The sequence below is a fragment of the Nicotiana attenuata genome, unplaced genomic scaffold (genome assembly GCF_001879085.1).
Source record: "Nicotiana attenuata strain UT unplaced genomic scaffold, NIATTr2, whole genome shotgun sequence".
Lineage (NCBI taxonomy): Eukaryota > Viridiplantae > Streptophyta > Magnoliopsida > Solanales > Solanaceae > Nicotiana > Nicotiana attenuata.
Window position 1 is genome coordinate 34,891 of NW_017672580.1, and position 20,420 is coordinate 55,310.

The 20,420-nt window shown below is 42.9% G+C and overlaps 1 protein-coding gene across 1 annotated transcript in view; it reads left to right on the plus strand.

The window, feature by feature from the left end:
• LOC109213732 (F-box protein At2g26160-like) overlaps positions 1 to 20,420 on the plus strand; it is a 43,811-nt gene extending 23,391 nt beyond the window's left edge. Inside the window, exon 4 of the mRNA XM_019377563.1 lies at positions 19,246 to 20,420. Coding sequence (XP_019233108.1) covers positions 19,246 to 20,420 — 1,175 coding nt within the window. The remainder of the gene's footprint in view (positions 1 to 19,245) is intronic.

Here is a 20,420-nt window from a genome sequence, read left to right on the forward strand (position 1 = left end):
TGGCATATGAATGTTATTTCTGAGAGTGAGTGAATTTTTTCTATCTTGAGTTCCTAAGTATTCTTAAATTTTATTGTGTGGAACTACTCTCTTTTGTTGAATGAGGGCACTTGATTTATTAAGGAAAGGTAATGTCAGTGACCTCTATATTAGAGTAAGTGGGTGAGTTGTGAATAACGTGTGGTACTTGTGAGTCAAATCTTGAGGTGAAGATGTTACGCTTTTGTGCTTAGTCTAGTTTTAAATACTCTTGGTGTGATGAGTTAGGAGAATTGTTTAAAAAGGTCGTGTCTATAAAAAAGTGTAGTTTGATTGCTCGAGGACGAGCAATGGTTTAAGTGTGGGGTGTTGATGATAGGCTATAATTTCATATTTTAGTCGCTTATTACACTCGAATTTACTGCACTTTAATTGAGTTTGCGCTTTAACCGCTAGTGTTTTGCACTAATTGTGTGTTTTATGCCTTGTAGGTGTGATTCCGAGCTATATAGATGTTATGGAATGAATTTAAGTGATTTGAAGCTTTGAAGTCTGAGTAAAAGCTCAAGGAATTAAGCCGGGATCGTGTTCGAAGGTCAAATTTGATAATTAAGTACGAACGAAGACTTGAGGAGGCATATTGCGCACTGTCTAGTAAAATAGACATAACTTTTTGCTCAGAACTCCATTTGGGCTCCCAAATATATGGTTGGAAAGCTAACTCAATGGGCTACAACTTTCATGTTTTACGTTTTTCCAAATTCCAAACAAAACAGGGTGAAAAACCGCGGTTTTTCCGCGACCGCGGCAGAACCGCGGTAGAAGATGGTCGCGGACAACTGAAGAATCAGAGGGCATGTTTGGCCGCGGTTCCACCGCGACCGTGGCAAAACCGCGGCAAGAAGCGAAATTTCAGGGACTAAAGTGCAAAACATGGGATTTTAAGTCCTAAACCCTATATTAAACAAAGGAGGCCGGCCAAGAACAAGAGGGGGATATATTTTGGACACAAATTAGACCTAAGGAGGCGGAGAGACACTACTTTAGGGTTAGACAACACCCTTGGAGGCAAGAACACATTGGGAGCAAGGCGGAGAATTCTTCTACGAGTTTTTTCCTTCCTCTTCCTATTTTTCATTGTTGGTTATGACTTTTAGTATTGTAGTTTTACATACTATTATGAATAGCTAATTTGTTATCTAGAGTTTGATAGAACCTTTTGTAGGATAAATTCTTGTTATGTTTTTATATAAATTAGCCATAGCTTTTCTCTATTTGTTCAACTACGTTTATATTGTGGTTGGTTGAAGAGCTCTCAATTAGCTGTGCCTATTTAGTATGCATAACTCGGGAGAGAGTGCATATTTAGGTAATTGTTGAGCAACACCACTCCCAGAGTATATGAGGGATCAATAACCAAGGGTTTAAAGGCGGGATTAGGGATAACGAAGCCTTGGGTGCGATCTGATGTGAGCTGTATTAAAAGCCAGCTAGCATAGCTCGGGAGAGTGCGTCTAGTAAATTGTCGTAATTACTCGGGAGAGATTTACGGCAATAAGAGTGCTCATGATCGGTAGAGAATACTTAGGCGAAATTATAGAAGACATAGCGGGAAGGATTCCAACAATAGGGGAAATCATAACTCTAGACCTCCTTAATCTTTTCTCTAACCCTCGTTAGTTGTTAATTTACTATTTTAATTTGTTAGTTAATTAGTTAAACACAAGAATCTTAATATCTATAAGTTAAGAATTGTTCAAGCTTGTCTTCTTGGTGATAGTGAACAGCTGTAGCTAAACCTTAGTTCTCTGTGGGATTCGACTCCGGACTTGTAAATCGGATTATATTTGCAACGACCGCATTGTCCTTTTTATAAGGCATAGTTGGGCGTGATCAAGGGGTCAGTTCCGGTCCATTGGATCTTGTTGATGATCCAACGGTTGAGATGAGATAGGGCGAAACGGTGTCGTTTGGCTTAATGGCAGGGCAGGCCGGTTTTTGGAATGGGTGTTGGGCCGGTTATAACAGGTTTAGCCGGGTATTTGGGTAAGATACTTGGGCCTGAAGAATGTAAATTAAGAGAATGGCCCAAGCAGACTTTCCTTTCAATTTATTTTCTTTTCTTCTTTTTTCTTTTTTTTTTCAATTTCAAAATCTTTTCTTTTCAAATTAAAATTTAAACCTAAATTAATTATTAAACCAAATTACCCTACCAAATTAGACTCATTACTTAATAACAATTACCACAAATAATTAAATACCAAATTAAAAGAAAAACTACAAAATTCGAAATTCAAAACTAAAAAAAATGCAAAATGAATTATTTTTTGTGATTTTTCCATTTTTTATGCAACAAACTATTTACCAATTAATCTAAAAATATAAAATTAAATCCTAAATGCAAATGCAATATATTTTTTTGTATTTTTCATGAATTAAATTAAATAAACGTGCACAGACAAATGCAAACAATTAGCAAAAATGCTACGAAAATCCACGAAATTGCAAACAACGGGAAAAATTTATTTTGTTTGAATTATGGGAGTAATTCATATAGGACAAAAATCACGTGCTCACAGGTTACATTAGGAAGTGATGGGGTTTTAAGGTTGCAGGGTCGAGTTTGTGTGCCTAATGTGGGTGGGCTCAGAGAGTTGATTTTAGAAGAGGCACATAGTTCTCGGTACTCTATTCATCCGGGCGCCGCTAAGATGTATCAGGATTTGCGGTAGCATTATTGGTGGATGTTTGAACTGTCAGCAGGTAAAGTACGAGCATCAGAGACCTTGTGGTTTGTTTCAGAGGATTGAGCTTCCCGAGTGGAAGTGGGAGCGTATCACTATGGACTTTGTTGTCTGACTCCCAAGGACTCAGAGGAAGTTCGACGTAGTGTGGGTTATTGTTGATAGGCTAACCAAGTCAGCACATTTCATTCCTGTGGCAGTCTCCTATTCTTCTGAGAGGTTAGCTGAGATCTATATCCGGGAGATTGTTCGTCTTCATGGTGTGCCCGTGTCTATCATTTTGGACTGAGGTACGCAGTTTACCTCACATTTCTGGAGAGCATTTCAGCTTGAGTTGGGCACACGAATCGAGTTGAGCACATCATTTCATCCTCAGACGGACGGACAGTCCGAGCGTACTATTTAAATTTTGGAGGATATACTCGGAGCTTGTGTCATTGACATTGGAGGCTCGTGGGATCAGTTTTTGCCTTTAGCGGAGTTTTCCTACAACAACAGCTACCAGTCGAGCATCCAGATGGCTCCTTATGAGGCTTTACATGGTAGGTGGTATCGGTCGCCGGTTGGGTGGTTTGAGCCGTAAGAGGCCCGGTTGTTGGGTACGGATCTAGTGCAGGATGCCTTGGACAAGGTCAGGATCATTCAAGATAGGCTTCGTATAGCTCAGTTCGGGCAAAAGAGTTATGTCGACCGTAAGGTTCGCGATGTGGCATTCATGGTCGGCGAGCGGGTGTTGCTTCGAGTGTTGCCTATGAAGGGCGTGATGAGATTTGGAAAGAAGGGCAAGATTAGCCCTAGGTTCATTGGCCCGTTTGAGATTCTTGATGAGGTGACTTACAAACTTGCGTTGACGCCGAGTTTATCAGCTGTGCATCCAGTGTTTCATGTGTCCACGCTTCGGAAGTATCACGGCGATCCATCCCACGTGTTCGACTTCAGCATTGTCCAATTGGACAAGGATTTGTCATATGAGGAGGAGCCGGTAGCTATTCTAGACCGGCAGGTTCGTCAATTGAGATCGAAGATTTTCCCTTCTGTTCGTGTTCAGTGGAGAGGTCAGCCTGCTGAGGCATCGACCTGGGAGTTCGAGTCCGATATGCGGAGCTGTTATCCCCATATTTTCTCCGACTCAGGTACTTCTTCTTATGTCCGTTCGAGGATGAATGGTTGTTCTAGAGGTGGAGAATGTGATGACCCGAAACGTCATCACTTGTTTTAGAAATAACTTCTGTGTTCTGAGGCCTTAAAAACCTCCTATTTGTCTCACCTCGATTTGAGTGTGCAGTCCGAGCGTGTATCCGGAAAGCTATTATGTAAAAATTTGTGAAAAATGATGAATCTTTCTTTTATAATGAATTTAGGTTGACTTTGGTCAACATTTTAGGTAAACGGACATGGACCCGTGATTTGACGGTCCTGGAGGGTCCGTAGGAAAATATGGGACTTGGGCGTATGCCCGGAATCGAATTCCGAGGTCCCAAGACCGAGAAATGAACTTTTAAAGAAAATTGCTTTCTGGAATATATATGAGTATTTGGAAATTTTAAATGTTTTTGAAATTGATGGTATTGGGCTCGTATCTTGGTTCCAAAGCCCGGTACAGGTCTTATATGGCTTTTAGATTGAGCCTGTAAAATTTGGGAAGAAACGGACTTGAAATGACATGAATCGGACCCTCGGTTGTGAAATTTGAAACTTAAGTGTTCTTGAGATTTTTCTTTGATTTTGATGCTAAATTCGTTGTTAAAGGTGTTAATGCGATTTGATCGCACGAATAAGTTCATATGTTGTTTTTGGGTTAGTATGCATGTTAGGTTTGGAGCCCCGAGGGCTCGGGTGAGTTTCAGATGGATTTCGGGATGTTTTTATACTTAGGAAAAGTTGCAGAAATGCTGCTTCTGATGCACAGACCTTCTGTGCTTCCCGATCGCGAAGTCTTTCACGGGATCGCGAAAGGGAAATTGGGGCTGGGGTGATTTTGTTCTATGCGAACGCGAAGTAAGGGGCGCGAACGCGGAGCAACTGGGGGGCTGCTCTATGCGAACGCGACCCTTGTCCCGCGAATGCGTAGGGTAAAATGGGGGCTGGTCTGGGATGTTGTCGTTCTTCTACGCGAACGCGTACGCTGGTCCGCGAACGCGAAGGTCAGGGGGCCAACCCTTCGCGAATGCATAGGAGGACTCGCGATCACGTAAGTCCACTTATGGCAGCTCTTCGCGACCGCGATAGTGTTCTCGCGAACGCGATGAACACTATCACCCAGCTCTTTTAAACAGTAACAGAAACGGGAATAGACCATTTTCTCACATCTGCCTCCCCAAAATCAGAACCTAGGCGATTTTTGAAGAATAAAAATCAACACCAAATCATAGATACGAGTTTGGAGGCGAATTCTAAAGGAAATGCGGTGTTTGAGGCTTGAGTTGGCCGTGGAAGTTTGAAGTAAGTGTTTGGTCTAACCTTAGCTTGAGGTATTAGGAGTTGTGTCTAATATTTATGTGTTAATTGTGGAGTACGATGTATAGGCATGGTGATAAGTATCTATATTGGTGTCAAGCATGCTTATGAGTCTTGTATTGTAATTATTGTGACTCCGTTGTGGTTTATTCGTGCTTCATATGAGGATTATCATTATTGTTCCCTTGCCGGGATATTGTTGTGATATTATTGTTCCCTTGCCGGGATGTTGTTTTTTTATTATTGTTCCCTTGCCGGGATGTTTTTGTGATATTATTGTTTCTTTGTCGGGATTCTTTTATGATTGGTGTTGATATATGAAATGGGAGCGGGTTGCATGCCTAAAACGGTACTATATGAAATGGGAGCGGGTTGCACGCCTGCAACGGTATTATATGAAATGGGATCGGGTTGCACGCCTGCAACGGTATTACATGTGTACTTGTTATTCCTTATCTTTTGTTGGTAATTGATTTATGGCGTTCCTTGCATTTCTCTATGGTATTTTGTTGATATCTGCTACTCCCCACAACATGTTTCCCCCGCGATACTTTAGCTGTAATTATCTTCTTTTATTTTCCGTTGTATATGATTTAACTGCACAGGATTATTTTGGTAGTCTGGTCCTAGCCTCGTCACTACTTCGCCGAGGTTAGGCTAGGCACTTACCAGCATATAGGGTCGATTGTGCTGATACTACACTCTGCACTGTGTGCAGATACTGATACTGGAGCGTTTGGACCGCAGTGAGGGTGTTGTCTTCAGTCCATTCAGGCGACCTAAGGCAGTCCTGCAGACGTCCACAGGCCTTGGCATCTCCTCCTATCATTTCCCTTTTCTGTTTTTACTTATTCAGAGACAGATGTGTGTATTTCTATTCAGACCTTATTTGTAGTATTCTTAGATAGTCTGTGACTTGTGACACCAAATTCTGGGTAGTATTGTACTTCAGATTATGTAGCAGTGTTTGGTTGAACTATTAAGTTTCTCGTCTTCCGCATTTCTAATTATTTAATTTATTCCGTTGTTTAATCACTTATTACTTTGAATTGTTGAACATGCTGAATAAAAAGGGTAATGATTTTATAATATTCGGCTTGCCTAGCTTTCACGAGTATGCGCCATCACGACTCGTAAGGGTGGAAAACCTGGGTCGTGACACTAAACTATTCAAGAGAATACAAACTCAAACATTCAATTTATACCATATGTAATCAATTCAATTAAAACAAGACCTAAACGCTAAATTTCTATAAAATAAAAGGTTGAATAATCAATTAAAACTAATTCATAGCTAATAAATAAAACATTAGATTTATACACAAAAGATATAAGCTGTAATTCAAACCTAGAATTTTTAGGAGGTGTAGAAGGAGAGGCGCGGCAGTGGCAGTGGCAGTGGCAGCGGCAGCTGGGCGGTGGCGACGCGGGGTGGGTAATAGGATTTGTGTGAGGGAAATAGAGAAGGAGAGGGGAAGGTATTGAGTGGGAGTTAAGGGAATTTTGAGAAGAGAGGTATGAAAAATGGGGGAATCTCATATATTTCAGGTCAGTTTTTAGACTTACCGACCAACGTTGGTCGTTACATTAAGTGTTGACCGTTTGACCAAATACCGACCATATTTGGTCGGTTATTTTATTAAAAAAAAGTTGTTTTTTTTTGTTTTCATTTCTTAAAATATTATAAGCTATAAAAAAATTTATTGTAAACTATAAAAAACTATAATTAACTATAATCATTTATTTTATTAACTGTCCACAGGGTCGGGTTCTTTTAGGGATAGACTTGTGAAGATCCTAACTAGTATATTTAATTTATCATAAAATATATCTATTTGTAAATTGATTCATCGACTTATAACTTACTTAGATGCATCGTTGAATAATAAAAATAAAACGTTTGACCTATATATATAGTATGTGTTAGTGTATTCATTATTTGTATTACAAAAGTATTGACGGATTACATTTACATTATTTAGATAGTAAATATAAAAGTGATTGATAATTCTGACCAATGTTGACCTAATAACCGAGTAACTTTGGTCGGTTATTTTCCAGAAATTACCCTGTCACGACCCCAGTTCGCCCTCCGTGAACTATCGTGGCGGCACCTAGTCTCTCCAGTCACGAGCATCTAAGCGTCTACATAATCTATTATAGAACTAAAACAAGAGAAAATAAGATAGAGGGAGAAGCACTGGGCTGCGAACGCCGAGAAGCTACCTAGTGAATCTCCGAAATCTGCTAGAAGCTCTCAACCCTCGCAAGCAGGACCTGAAACACCTGAATCTGCACACGGGGTGCAGGGAGTAAAGTGAGTACTCCAACTCAGTGAGTAATAATAATAAATGAAGACTGAGCAATATGAAATCACGTAAAGGCACATCAACAGGCTATAAAGAAGCAGTATAAAGCCAATGAAAACATGTAAAGTCACCTTAGTTCAGTTTAAGCTGTTAAAAATGCCTTTTTAACAGTTAAGCAAGTAAATGACAGGCAACTAGAAAAGATAAACAGATAAAGAACCGCCCCTCGGGCAAAATACCAACAGAATCAGCCCCTCGGGCAACACATGGAACAATACCAGCCCCTCGGGCTATATCTCATATCACAATCGGTACCGCACTCACTGGGGGTGTGCAGACTCCTGGAGGGGCCCCTTACTGCCCAAGCGCAATATCAAGCCATCTCGTGGCATAATCAATAGGCTCTCGGCCTCATATCAACAAGCCACCTCGTGGCGTACAATCTCAGGCCCTCGGCCTCATAATCATAAATCAGTGTATCCTCACAACACAGGCCCTCGGCCTTACCGAGTCAGAATCTCATAAGCCACTAGGGCAACGGTAAAACATGATGCTCAGCCCAAATTATCATTTAAAATATTATTTAATCTGTTAAAACAGAGTAAACATGGCAGAGTTATGAAAATAGTAGAATATAGCATGACTGAGTACAAAGAATAATTCAAAACAGTGAGGAAATATCAGTAAAAATTCCCTAATGGTCCAAATAGTTGGCACGAGGCCCAAATATGGCATTCAGCCCAAAACATGATGATAGCAAATAGTTTCCATTCAAATACGCGGTAAAACAGTCATTCGGGACGGACTAATTCACAATCCCCAACGGTGCACGATCCCACGCTCGTCATCTAGCGTGTGCATCACCTCAATATAGCACAACGATGTGTAATCCGGGGTATGATATCCTCGAGACAACATTTAAAATCATACTCACCTCAATCCGGTCCAAACTATAGCCGGCGATGCCTTTGCCCCTCGAATCGGCCTCAACTCGCGTCGAATTTATCCAAAAATCAGAATTACGACGTCAAAATATGCTAACAGAACGAAGCCCATGCGAAAATAATCAATTTACAACATCAATCCCGAAATTAACCAAAACCCGACCCCGGGGCCCACGTCTTGGAATTCGATAAAATTTACATCAATAGATTATTTATCTCCCAACGAGTTCATACATATCAAAAGTCCCAAAATTCGACCACAAATGACCCCTCAAATCCTCAAGTCTAGGTCTCCAATACCAAGCCCTAGTTTCCCCAATTTTTAACCCTTAATTTCAAATAATCTTAGGCCAAATTAGTGAAATAATGCCATAGGAACGAGTTTTAGGTTCAACAATCTTACCTTCACGATATCCCTCGATTCCCTCTTCAAAATCTCCCAAAAAGCTCCAAAACCGACTTGAAATGGTGAAGAACAACTCAAAAATCGCGAAGGAGTGCTTCTATACCTTCTGGCCCAGGCTTTTTCGCACCTACGGTCCAGATACCGCTTCTGCTGTACCGCTTTTGCGGTCCATGAACCGCTTCTAGGATTTTCACTTAAGCCCCTAAGTCCCCGCACCTGCACCATCGGAGGTGCGGTTCCTCAACCGCTTCTGCGGTTCCTGCCTTCCTAGGCTCTTTCCGCTTCTGCGACTCCAAACTCGCTTCTGCGAGACCGAACCTGCGGTCTCCTAGCCCCAGGTGCGGTAATGACAGCAATGGAACATCTTCAGCTGCCAAAACCAACTTCCATACTTTCCGCCAACCATCCGAAATCACCCCGAGGCCCCCGGGACCTCAACCAAAAACACAAACACATCATATACTACTACTCAAACATGTACCAATCTTCAAAACACCTCAAACAACATCGAATCAACCAAATCACATCAAAATCAAGCCTAAGATTCCAAAATCTTCCGAATTTCGCTTTTGATCAAAAAGTCTACCAAAACACGTCCGAATGATCTGAAATTTTGCACACACATCCCAAATGACACAACGGACCTACTGCAACTCCCGGAATTCCATTCCGACCCCTATATCAAAATCTCACCTATCAACCGGAAAACGCCAAAATACTAATTTCGCCAATTCAAACCTAAATCTACTCCGGACCTCCAAAACACATTCCGATCACGCTCCTAAGTCCCAAATCACCTCCCGAAGCTATCCAAACCATCAGGACTCACATCCGAGCCCTCTAATACATAGGTCAACATTCGGTTGACTTTTCTAACTTAGGCTTCCTCAAAAGAGACTAAGTGTCTCAAACCTTACCAAAAACCTCTCCGAACCCGAGCCAACCAACCCGATCACACATAGAATCGATAAACAAAGCAATAAGAAGCAGAAACGGGGGAAATAGAGCGGGAACACATGAGACGACTGGCCGGGTCATCACATCCTCCCCCTCTTAAACAAACGTTCATCCTCGAACGAGTCAAGAAACATACATGAAGCCTCAAACAAGTGAGGATATCTTCTCCGCACCTCCCGCTCGCTCTCCCAGGTAGCCTCCTCCATGGGCAGACCTCTCCACTGCACTTTCACTGAAGCTATATCCTTTGACCTCAACTTTCGAACCTGACACTCCAAAATAGCTACTAGCTCCACGTCATAGGTCAAATCACCATCTAACTGCACCATGCTGAAATCCAGAACATGAGACGGGTCCCCAATGTACTTCCGGAGCATAGAAACATGAAATACCGGATGCACACTCGACAAGCTGGGTGGAAAAGCAAGCTCATAAGCCACCTCCCCAATCCTCCGAAGCCTCAAAAGGCCCAATGAACCGAGGACTCAATTTACCCTTCTTTCCAAATCTCATAACACCCTTCTTGAGTGAAACCTTCAACAGAACCTTCTCACCAACCATGTAGGACATATCCCGAACCTTCCTGTCAGCATAACTCTTTTGTCTCGACTGCGCTGTACGAAGCCTCTCCTGAATCACCTTCACATTTTCTAAAGCATCATGTACCAAGTCCGTCCCCAATAATCTAGCCTCACCCGGTTAAACCAACCAACTGGAGATCTACACCGCCTCCTATACAAAGCCTCATATGGAGCCATCTGAATACTCGACTGGTAGCTGTTGTTATAAGCAAACTCTGCAAGCGATAGAAACTGATCCCATGACCCTCCGAAATCAATGACACAAGCACGCAACATGTCCTCCAGTATCTGAATAGTGCGCGCGGACTGCCCGTCTGTCTGGGGTGAAAAGTAGTGCTCAACTCAACCTGAGTACCCAACTCTCGCTGCACAGACCTCCAAAACTGAAAAGTAAACTGAGTGCCCCTAGCTGAAATGATGGAAACTAGAACACCATGCAAACGAACAATCTCCCGGATATAGATCTCTGTCAACCGCTCTGAAGAATAGGTAGTACACACAGGAATGAAGTGCGTGGACTTGGTCAGCCGATCCACGATCACCCAAATAGCATCAAACTTCTTCAAGGTCCGTGAAAGTCCAACAACAAAGTCCATAGTGATCCGCTCCCACTTCCACTCTGGAATATCCATCTGCTGAAGCAAGCCACCCAGTCTCTGATGCTCATATTTCACCTGCTGATAATTGAGACACCGAGCTATAAATCCCACAATGTCTTTCTTCGTTATCCTCCACCAATAATGCTGTCTCAGATCCTGCTACATCTTCACCCCACCCAGATTAATGGAATACCGTGAGCTATGGGCCTTCTCCAGAATCAACTTCCGAAGCCCATCCACATTGGGCACACAAATCCGGCCCTGCATCCTCAACACCCCATCATTACCAATAGTCACATCTCTGGCATTATCGTGCTGAACTCTATCCTTAAGGACAAGCAAATGCGGATCATCATACTGGCGCTCTTTGATGCGATCATATAAGGAAGACAGAGAAATCACACAAGCCAAAACCCGACTGGGATCCGAAATATCCAGCCTCACGAACCGATTGGCCAAGGCCTGAAAATCAACTACAAGAGGTCTCTCCCCAACTGGAATATATGGCAAACTCCCCATACTCACCGCCTTTCGGCTCAAAGCATCGGCCACCATATTGGCCTTCCCCAGATGGTACAATATAGGGATATCATAATCCTTTAAAGACTCCAACCATCTCCACTGCCTCAAATTGATATCCTTCCACTTGAACAGGTGTTGGAGGCTACGAGGATCAGTAAACACCTCACAAGACACAACATACAAATAAAGCCTCCAAATCTTCAGCGCGTGAACAATGGCAGCCAACTCCAAATCATGAACATGGTAGTTCTTCTCATGGAGCTTCAACTGACGAGAGGCATAAGCAATAACTCTACCCTCCTACATCAATACACACTCAATAACAACTCTCGAAGCATCACAATACACGGTATATGAACCTGAAGCTGATGGCAAAACTAACACTGGAGATGTGGTCAAGGCTGTCTTAAGCTTCTGAAAGCTCTCCTCACACTCATCCGACCACACAAATGAAGCACCCTTCTGAGTCAACTTGGTCAAGGGCGATGCGATAGATGAAAATCCCTGAACAAACCGGCGATAATAACCCCCCAAACCAAGAAAGCTGCGAATCTCGGTGGCTGAGGACAGTCTGGGCCAACTCTGAACCGCCTCTATCTTCTTCGGATCAACTTGAATACCCTCACTGGACACCACGTGCCCCAAGAAAGCCACTAAACCCAGCCAAAACTCACACTTGGAGAAATTTGCATAAAGTTCCTCCTCCCTCAATCTCTGTAACACAACTCTCAAATGCTCCGCGTGCTCCTTCTGACTACGCGAATACGCCAGAATATCATCAATGAAGACTATGACAAACAAGTCGAGATAAGGCCAGAACACGATGTTCATCAAATGCATGAACGTTTCTGGGGCATTGGTCAACCTAAAAGACATCACCAAGAACTCATAATGACCATATCGGGTCCTGAAAGCCGTCTTAAGAACATCTGAGTCCCTAATCTTCAACTGGTGATAACCTGAACAGAAATCAATCTTGGAGAACACTCTCGCTCCCGAAAGATGGTCCAATAAATCATCAATGTGAGGCAAAGGATACTTGTTCTTAACTATTACTTTGTTCAACTGCCTATAATCAATGCACATCCTCATTGTGTCATCTTTCTTCTTCATAAATAGAACCGGCGCACCCCAAGGCGTCATACTAGACCGAATGAACCCCTTATCAAAAAGTTCTTGAAGTTGCTCTTTTAAATCTTTCAACTCCGTTGGTGCCATACGATACGGGGGAATAGAAATGGGCTGAGTGCCCGGCACCAGGTCAATACCAAAATCAATATCCTTGTCCGGTGGCATGCCCGGCAGGTCTGCAGGAAACACATCGGGAAAATCACTCACAACTGGAATAGAATCTGGGAGTCTCTGCACCGACATCCCTCACAAAGGCTAGATACGAAAGACAACCCTTCCCAATCATATGATGGGCCTTCAAGAATGAGATTACCCTACTGGGAACATAATCAGTCAAACCTCGCCACTCAATCCGTGGCACACCCAGTATAGCCATTGTCATTGTCTTATCATGACAGTCCAGAATAGCACAACACGGGGATAGCCAATCCATGCCCAAAATAACATCAAAGTCTATCATACATAATAACAACAGATCCACTCGGGTCTCCGGACCCCCAATGTCACCACACATGACCGATACATACGGTCTACAACAAGAGTATCGCACACCAGAGTAGATACATGAACAGGCGAAACAAGAGATTCACGGGGTGTATCCAAATAACGAGCAAAGTATGATGACATAAAAGAAAAGGTGGAACCGGGATCAAATAATACAGAAGCATCTCTGTGGCAGACTGAGACAATACCTGTAATAACAGCATCTGAAGCAATAGCATCGAGTCTAGCTTGAAGTGCATAGAAATGGGCCTGACCGCCACCTGATCGACCTCCCCCTCTAGGGCGACCCCTAGCTGACTGACCTCCACCCCTAGCTGGCTGGGTGGGTGGTGGTGAAGTAACTCGCGCTGAAGCCGATGGCTGACTCCTCTGCTGAGATGAACCCTCAAGACGACGAGGACACTGCCTCCACATATGACCCATCTCTCCACACTCATAGCAACTCCCGGGTGCTGGAGATGGGGACTGAAGGGAACCCCTAGCACCATAATGACTAGCAGATGCACCTGGCATAGAAGAGCCCTGAACTGATGGAGCACGGGACGAACTCCGGGCTGGAAGGGCACTAAGTGATGACTGACCCTGATGAGAACTGTGTGAACCATGACCCGATGACGCCCCATGATAACCTGGGCGAGCTGGATGAGCATGCCTGAATGGACGCCCTCTGTCGTGCTGAAACTGACCTTTCAAAGGAGCACCACTATAACTACCAGAACCTCGAGGCCTTTTGGCCTCTCTCTCCTCTCGCTCCCGGCGACGAACTGACTCAATCTCACGAGCAATGTCTACAATCTCCTCAAAAGTAGCATCAGTCACTCTCTCTCTGGTCATGAGAATATGAAGTTGATAAGTGAGGCCATCAACAAACCTTCCAATCCTCTCTCTATCTATCAGAACCAACCAAATCGCATGACGAGCTAACTCAGAGAACCTCATCTTATACTGCGTCACGGTCATCTCTCCCTAACGCAACCACTCAAATTGCCTACGCAGCTCCTCTCTGCAAGACTGCGGCACATACTTCTCCAAAAAGAGAACGGAGAAATTCTGCCAGGTAAGGTGTGCTGCACCAACAGGCCTACGCCTCTCAAAAGCCTCCCACCAAGTGAAGGTAGCTCCAGAAAACTGAAAAGTAGTGAAAGAGACCCCGTTGGTCTCCAGAATACCCGTTATACGAAGCATCCTCTGATACTTATCCAAGAAACCCTGGGCATCCTCGCCCTCTACACCACTGAAAGTCGGAAGATGAAGTCGACCAAACCTCTCCAACCTGCGATGCTCGTCCTCTGGCATGGAAGGAGCTACATAGTCCTAAGCAGCTGCAACCGGCTGGGCTGGATGTGCCCCCGGTGTCTGAAGTCCCTGCACGACCTGCTCAGGTGTGCGAGCGGTAGGAGTATGATTGCCTCCCCCGTCCTAAGAAGTAGATGCGGCATTAGTAACTGAGACCGCCTGAGCTAGGCCAGTGCATACTGATAGAATCTGAGCCAAGGCCTCCTGAAGACCCGGAATCACAATGGGCACAGCTGGTGCCTGAGCTGGTGCTGCTGGAGCGTCCACAACTGGGACTTGATCCTAAATTGGGACGGCTGGTGGATCTACAGGTGCTGCCCTAGCTGCTGTGCGAGCCACACCCCTGCCCTTACCGCGACCACGACCGCGTCCTCGGTCTCTAGTGGCCACAGCTAGTGCTACTGGTGGTCGTCCATCCTGACCGGTAGCGCGTGTCCTCACCATCTGTGAGAGAATAGAATAACAGAAGTTAGTAATCGGATCAACAGATTCGCACGACAAGAATTTCAAGAATATGAAGTTTTTCTTAAAGGTTCTGCAGCCTCTCGAGGATAAATACAGACGTCTCCATACCGATCCGCGAGACTCTACTAAACCTGCTCATGACTCGTGAGACCTATATAACCTAGGCTCTGATACCAACTTGTCATGACCCCAAACCCGAACCCGATCGTGATGGCGCCTCTCGTGAAGACAAGGCCAGCCGACACACTCCCAATTCGTGTTAAGAAATTAAATAATACAAATTAAGTCTTTAACATAATTAAAATCCCAAAATAAGGTGAAACATTACAATTGCGAAATAGACATAGCCCGATATCGGGTGTCACCAGTCACGAGCATCTACTAACCGATTAAAAGCAGGAAGAGTCTACATAGTCTATAACAAAACTAAAACAAGAGAAGATAAGATAGAGGGAGAAGCACTGGGCTGCGAACGCCGAGCAACTACCTAGTGAATCTCCGAAATCTGCTAGAAGCTCTCAACCCTCGCAAGCAGGACCTGAAACACCTGAATCTGCACACAGGGTGTAGGGAGTAAAGTGAGTACTCCAACTCAGTGAGTAATAATAATAAATGAAGACTGAGCAATATGAAATCACGTAAAAGCGCATCAACAGGCTATAAAGAAGCAGTATAAAGCCAGTGAAAACATGTAAAGTCACCTTAGTTCAGTTTAAGCTGTTAAAAATGCCTTTTTAACAGTTAAGCAAGTAAATGACAGGCAGCTAGAAAAGATAAACACATAAAGAACCGCCCCTCGGGCAAAATACCAACAGAATCAGCCCCTCGGGCAACACATGGAACAATACCAGCCCCTCGAGCTATATCTCATATCACAATGGGTACCCGCACTCACTGGGGGTGTGCAGACTCCTGGAGGGGCCCCTTAGGGCCCAAGCGCAATATCAAGCCATCTCGTGGCATAATCAATAGGCTCTCGGCCTCATATCAACAAGCCACCTCGTGGTACAATCTCAGGCCCTCGGCCTCATAATCATAAATCAGTGTATCCTCATAACACAGGCCCTCGGCCTTACCCAGTCAGAATCTCATAAGCCACTAGGGCTAGGGTAAAACATGATGCTCAGCCCAAATTATCATTTTAAATATCAGTAAAATCCCCTAATGGTCCAAATAGTTGGCACGAGGCCCAAATATGGCATTCAGCCCAAAACATGATGATAGCAAACAGTTTCCATTCAAATACGCGGTAAAACAGTCATTCGGGACGGACTAAGTCACAATCCCCAACGGTGCACGATCCCACGCTCGTCATCTAGCGTGTGTGTCACCTCAATATAGCACAACGATATGTAATCCGGGGTTTCATACCCTCAGGACAACATTTAAAATCATTACTCACCTCAATCCGGTCGAAACTCTAGCCCGCGACGCCTTTGCCCCTCGAATCGGCCTCAACTCGCATCGAATCTATCCAAAACTCAAAATCACGACGTCAAAATATGCTAAGGGAACGAAGCCCATGCGAAAATAATCAATTTACAACATCAATCCCGAAATTACCAAAAACCCGACCCCCGGGCCCGCGTCTCGGAATTCGATAAAATTTACATCAATAGATTTCTTATCTCCCCACGAGTTCATACATATCAAAAATCCCAAAACCCGACCACAAATGACCCCTCAAATCCTCAAGTCTAGGTCTCCAATACCAAGCCCTAGTTTCTCCAATTTTTAATCCTTAATTTCCATTAATCTTAGGCCAAATCAGTGAAATAATGCCATAGGAACGAGTTTTAGGTTCAACAATCTTACCTCCAAACGATATCCCTCGATTCCCTCTTCAAAATCTCCCAAAAAGCTCCAAAACCGACTTGAAATGGTGAAGAACAACTCAAAAATCGCGAAGGAGTGCTTTTATACCTTCTGGCCTAGACTTTTTTGCACCTGCGGTCCAGATACCGCTTCTACGGTACTGCTTTTGCGGTCCATGAACCGCTTCTGCGGTTTTCACTTAAGCCCCTCAGTCTCCGTATTTGCGATGCCTAATCTGCACCTGCGCCATCGCAGGTGCGGTTCCTCAACCGCTTCTGCGTTTCCTGCCTTCCTAGGCTCTTTCCGCTTCTGCGACTCCAAACTCACTTCTGCGAGTCCGCACCTGCGGTCCCCTAGCCGCATGTGTGGTTATGACAGCAATGGAACATCTTCAGCTGCCAAAACCAACTTCCAACTTTCCGCCAACTATCCGAAATCACCCCGAGACCTCAACCAAAAACACAAACACATCATATACTACTACTCAAACTTGTACCAATCTTCAAAACACCTCAAACAACATCGAATCAACCAAATCACATCGAAATCAAGCCTAAGATTCAAAAATCTTTCGAATTCCGCTTTTGATCAAAAAGTCTACCAAACCACGTCCGAATGATCTGAAATTTTGTACACAAATCCCAAATGACACAACGGACCTACTGCAACTCCCGGAATTCCATTCCGACTCTTATATCAAAATCTCACTTATCAACCGGAAAACGCCAAAATACCAATTTCGCCAATTCAAGCCTAAATCTACTCCGGACCTCCAAAACACATTCTGATCACGCTCCTAAGTCCCAAATCACCTCCCGAAGCTATCCAAACCATCGGGACTCACATCCGAGCCCTCTAACACATAGGTCAACATCTGGTTGACTTTTCCAACTTAAGCTTCCTCAAAAGAGACTAAGTGTCTCAAACCTCACCAAAAACCTCTCCGAACCCGAGCCAACCAACCCGATCACACATAGAACCGATAAACAAAGCAATAAGAAGCAGAAACGGGGGAAACAGAACGGGAACACATGAGACGACTGGCCGGATCGTCACAACAACTTTACGCAAAGAGTTGCATACATTTCACGTTTCTATCATATTATTATAATAAGGTTGGAGTACTATATATGGTCATGCAATGGAGATACCTTAAAGTAAGTCTGTCTAATATTTTCTTGCAACCATTTGATCTCCTTTGTAAATTTAGTATACCGAACAGAAACAATGGTATGTGAAGAAGTCTCAATGATCCTTTCTATTTTGTCGGCCGTCATTTTTCTGGTTTATTTTTGACATATATGTATCATCCAAATGGCGACCAAGGAGATGCAACGAGAAGCTTTACGGAAATTGTCAAGTGTTGTTCTTCGCCACTAGATCAGATTAGAACTAAAGAATTTTAGAAATTAGGTCCCAATACGACAAGATTGATATGTATTCATAAAAGAGTAAGGAACAACCAATTATGAAGACCGTGAGATATATGATTATATTTCTCCTCATTCTAATCATGTTTAACAGACATCTAATGCTACTGTCTTCTTAGTTCATTTTTAATAGATATGTTTCAAATTTTACTTGCAGAAAGAAGAATATATAAAAGAAGAGCGGAGAAACTTTTGTTTTCACGTCTTATAAATGCTTCTTTGTTGAATTTATATTGCTGCAATCTAAATCTCGTTCAGTTAAATGGGAAGATTAGAAAGATGATTCCTAGGTGTAAAAAGCTAATGTTAAGAAATGATCGTGGCAATCAAGCTTTAAGATTTTATTTTTGAGTATTATAGCTAGGAGATATATGGACCTTTCCTTGAATTTTATCTCACTTGATTACCTAATTGTTATTCAAAAGATAAAAACTTATTGATGTATAACCAAATATTACTTATAGTTGTATATGATAAAGTTAAAGATTTTATGCAGGACATTTGCATTAAGATAAAGAAAACGAAGTTTGAATATTCTCGCAGAAAAGAGCAATTAACCTTGAGAAGACAAATCATGCCAAGGAGCAATTCATATTGTTAAAGCTGAAAGATATAAAGAGATAAAGATTATCAAAAAAATATTGCTTCCAACATCGTGTATTAAATTAAATTTCATAAGGGAGATCTACTAAAGTTTCATTGATAGCGTGATGCTAAAAGAACGGAGATAGAGTTGCTCGACAAGTATGCCTTTTCACTTTATTAATAAAAGTTCTTAATGTTATGCTAGAATGCTAACTTTTGGTATATTTAGAAATAAAATTAAATATTTTTTAAGTCTGTACATATTAAATATTTTTACATATATTCAAGTGGAGAGGGACTAGTGTATGATAAGTATTCGCTAAGAGTTAGAAGCGGAAAAAAAGATGAGAAAAGGAAGGAAAATAGATACTGGCGAAGAGTAAAGTCAGGGAAATAGTTAGAGGAAGAACAAAAGGTACTGCTAGGGTTTATAGTTGGAGTTTGTCCCAAAAATCCGGAGGAGAAGAAAAAGAAGAAAAGGACATTATGTAGTAGTACATCTTTGATACCGAATTGGTCAGAACTTGAGTATGATGTGCTAGTTCACGTAGCCAGGCGTTTGAATTTGGTTGAAGACTACCTTAATTTCGCCGCTGTCTGCAAACCCTGGCAACTTGCGGCCACCAAGGAAAATTTTAACAGTGACCTGCCTAGGGTTCCATGGCTTATGTTAGCCGAGGAAGAAGGAAGCGACGTTAATTCATGTAGAAAGTTCTTCAACCTCTGCAATGACTTGATTTTCAAGACGAGGATACCAAAAGCCAACGGAAAAAGATGTCTGGAGTCTATGGGATGGCTTGTCACAGTGGATTTGGGAATAGACGGTGAAATTAGTCTGCTGCATCCTTTTTCCGGTGTTCAGATTGAACTGCCTCATCAAAATACCACTGAAGATTGTACCCGCAACAAGACTCGATATATATGGAATTTTATTGACAAGGCTGTTTTGTCGGCTAGTCCTTCTAAAACATCAGATTATGTTCTTATGGTTATTGAGGGAGAAAATAAGTACCTCAGTTTTTGGAGGCCAGGAGACTTGAAATGGACCAGGATTAGAAGAGAAAACTATGACCCTCATTCTTGTGATCAACATTGCGATGTGGTTTACTTTAATGGCAAATTTTATGCAGTTGATATGCAAGGCAATGTGCTAGTTTGCAATGTTACTAGTGCTGAGGCTCAAAAAGTAGCTCAGTTGCCTTCATCAATGGATATCTATCAAATGGGATATCACAGGAGAGCTGAATACTACATCTTAGAATCACTAGGATCATTACTTGTAGTTGTGCGACATGGTAGTTTGGGAATGCCCAGGTTTCCATTCACACCTGTCTTTGAGCGTGAAGTTTATGATGATGAGGAGGTCCGGCTCATTTTTCATACAAATTCTTTTCGAGTTTACGAGGTTGATTTAGCTGCTGGTACATTGACGGAAACCAAACAAATAGGGGACAGGGCTATCTTTTTGGGTGCTAATGCATCTCTGTCAGTCCAAGCTTCTCAATTTCCTGGAGTTAACCCCAATTGTATTTATTTTACTGATGATTTTTATGAACAATACAGTGACTATGTAGAAGGGGGCGGCTTGGACATGGGTATTTTCAATATAGCAGATGGCACCTTGAAGGGTCAATTTAAGTCTCTTTCCCGAAATCGTTTTACTCCACCGATGTGGGTCACACCGACTCTGTGTTGA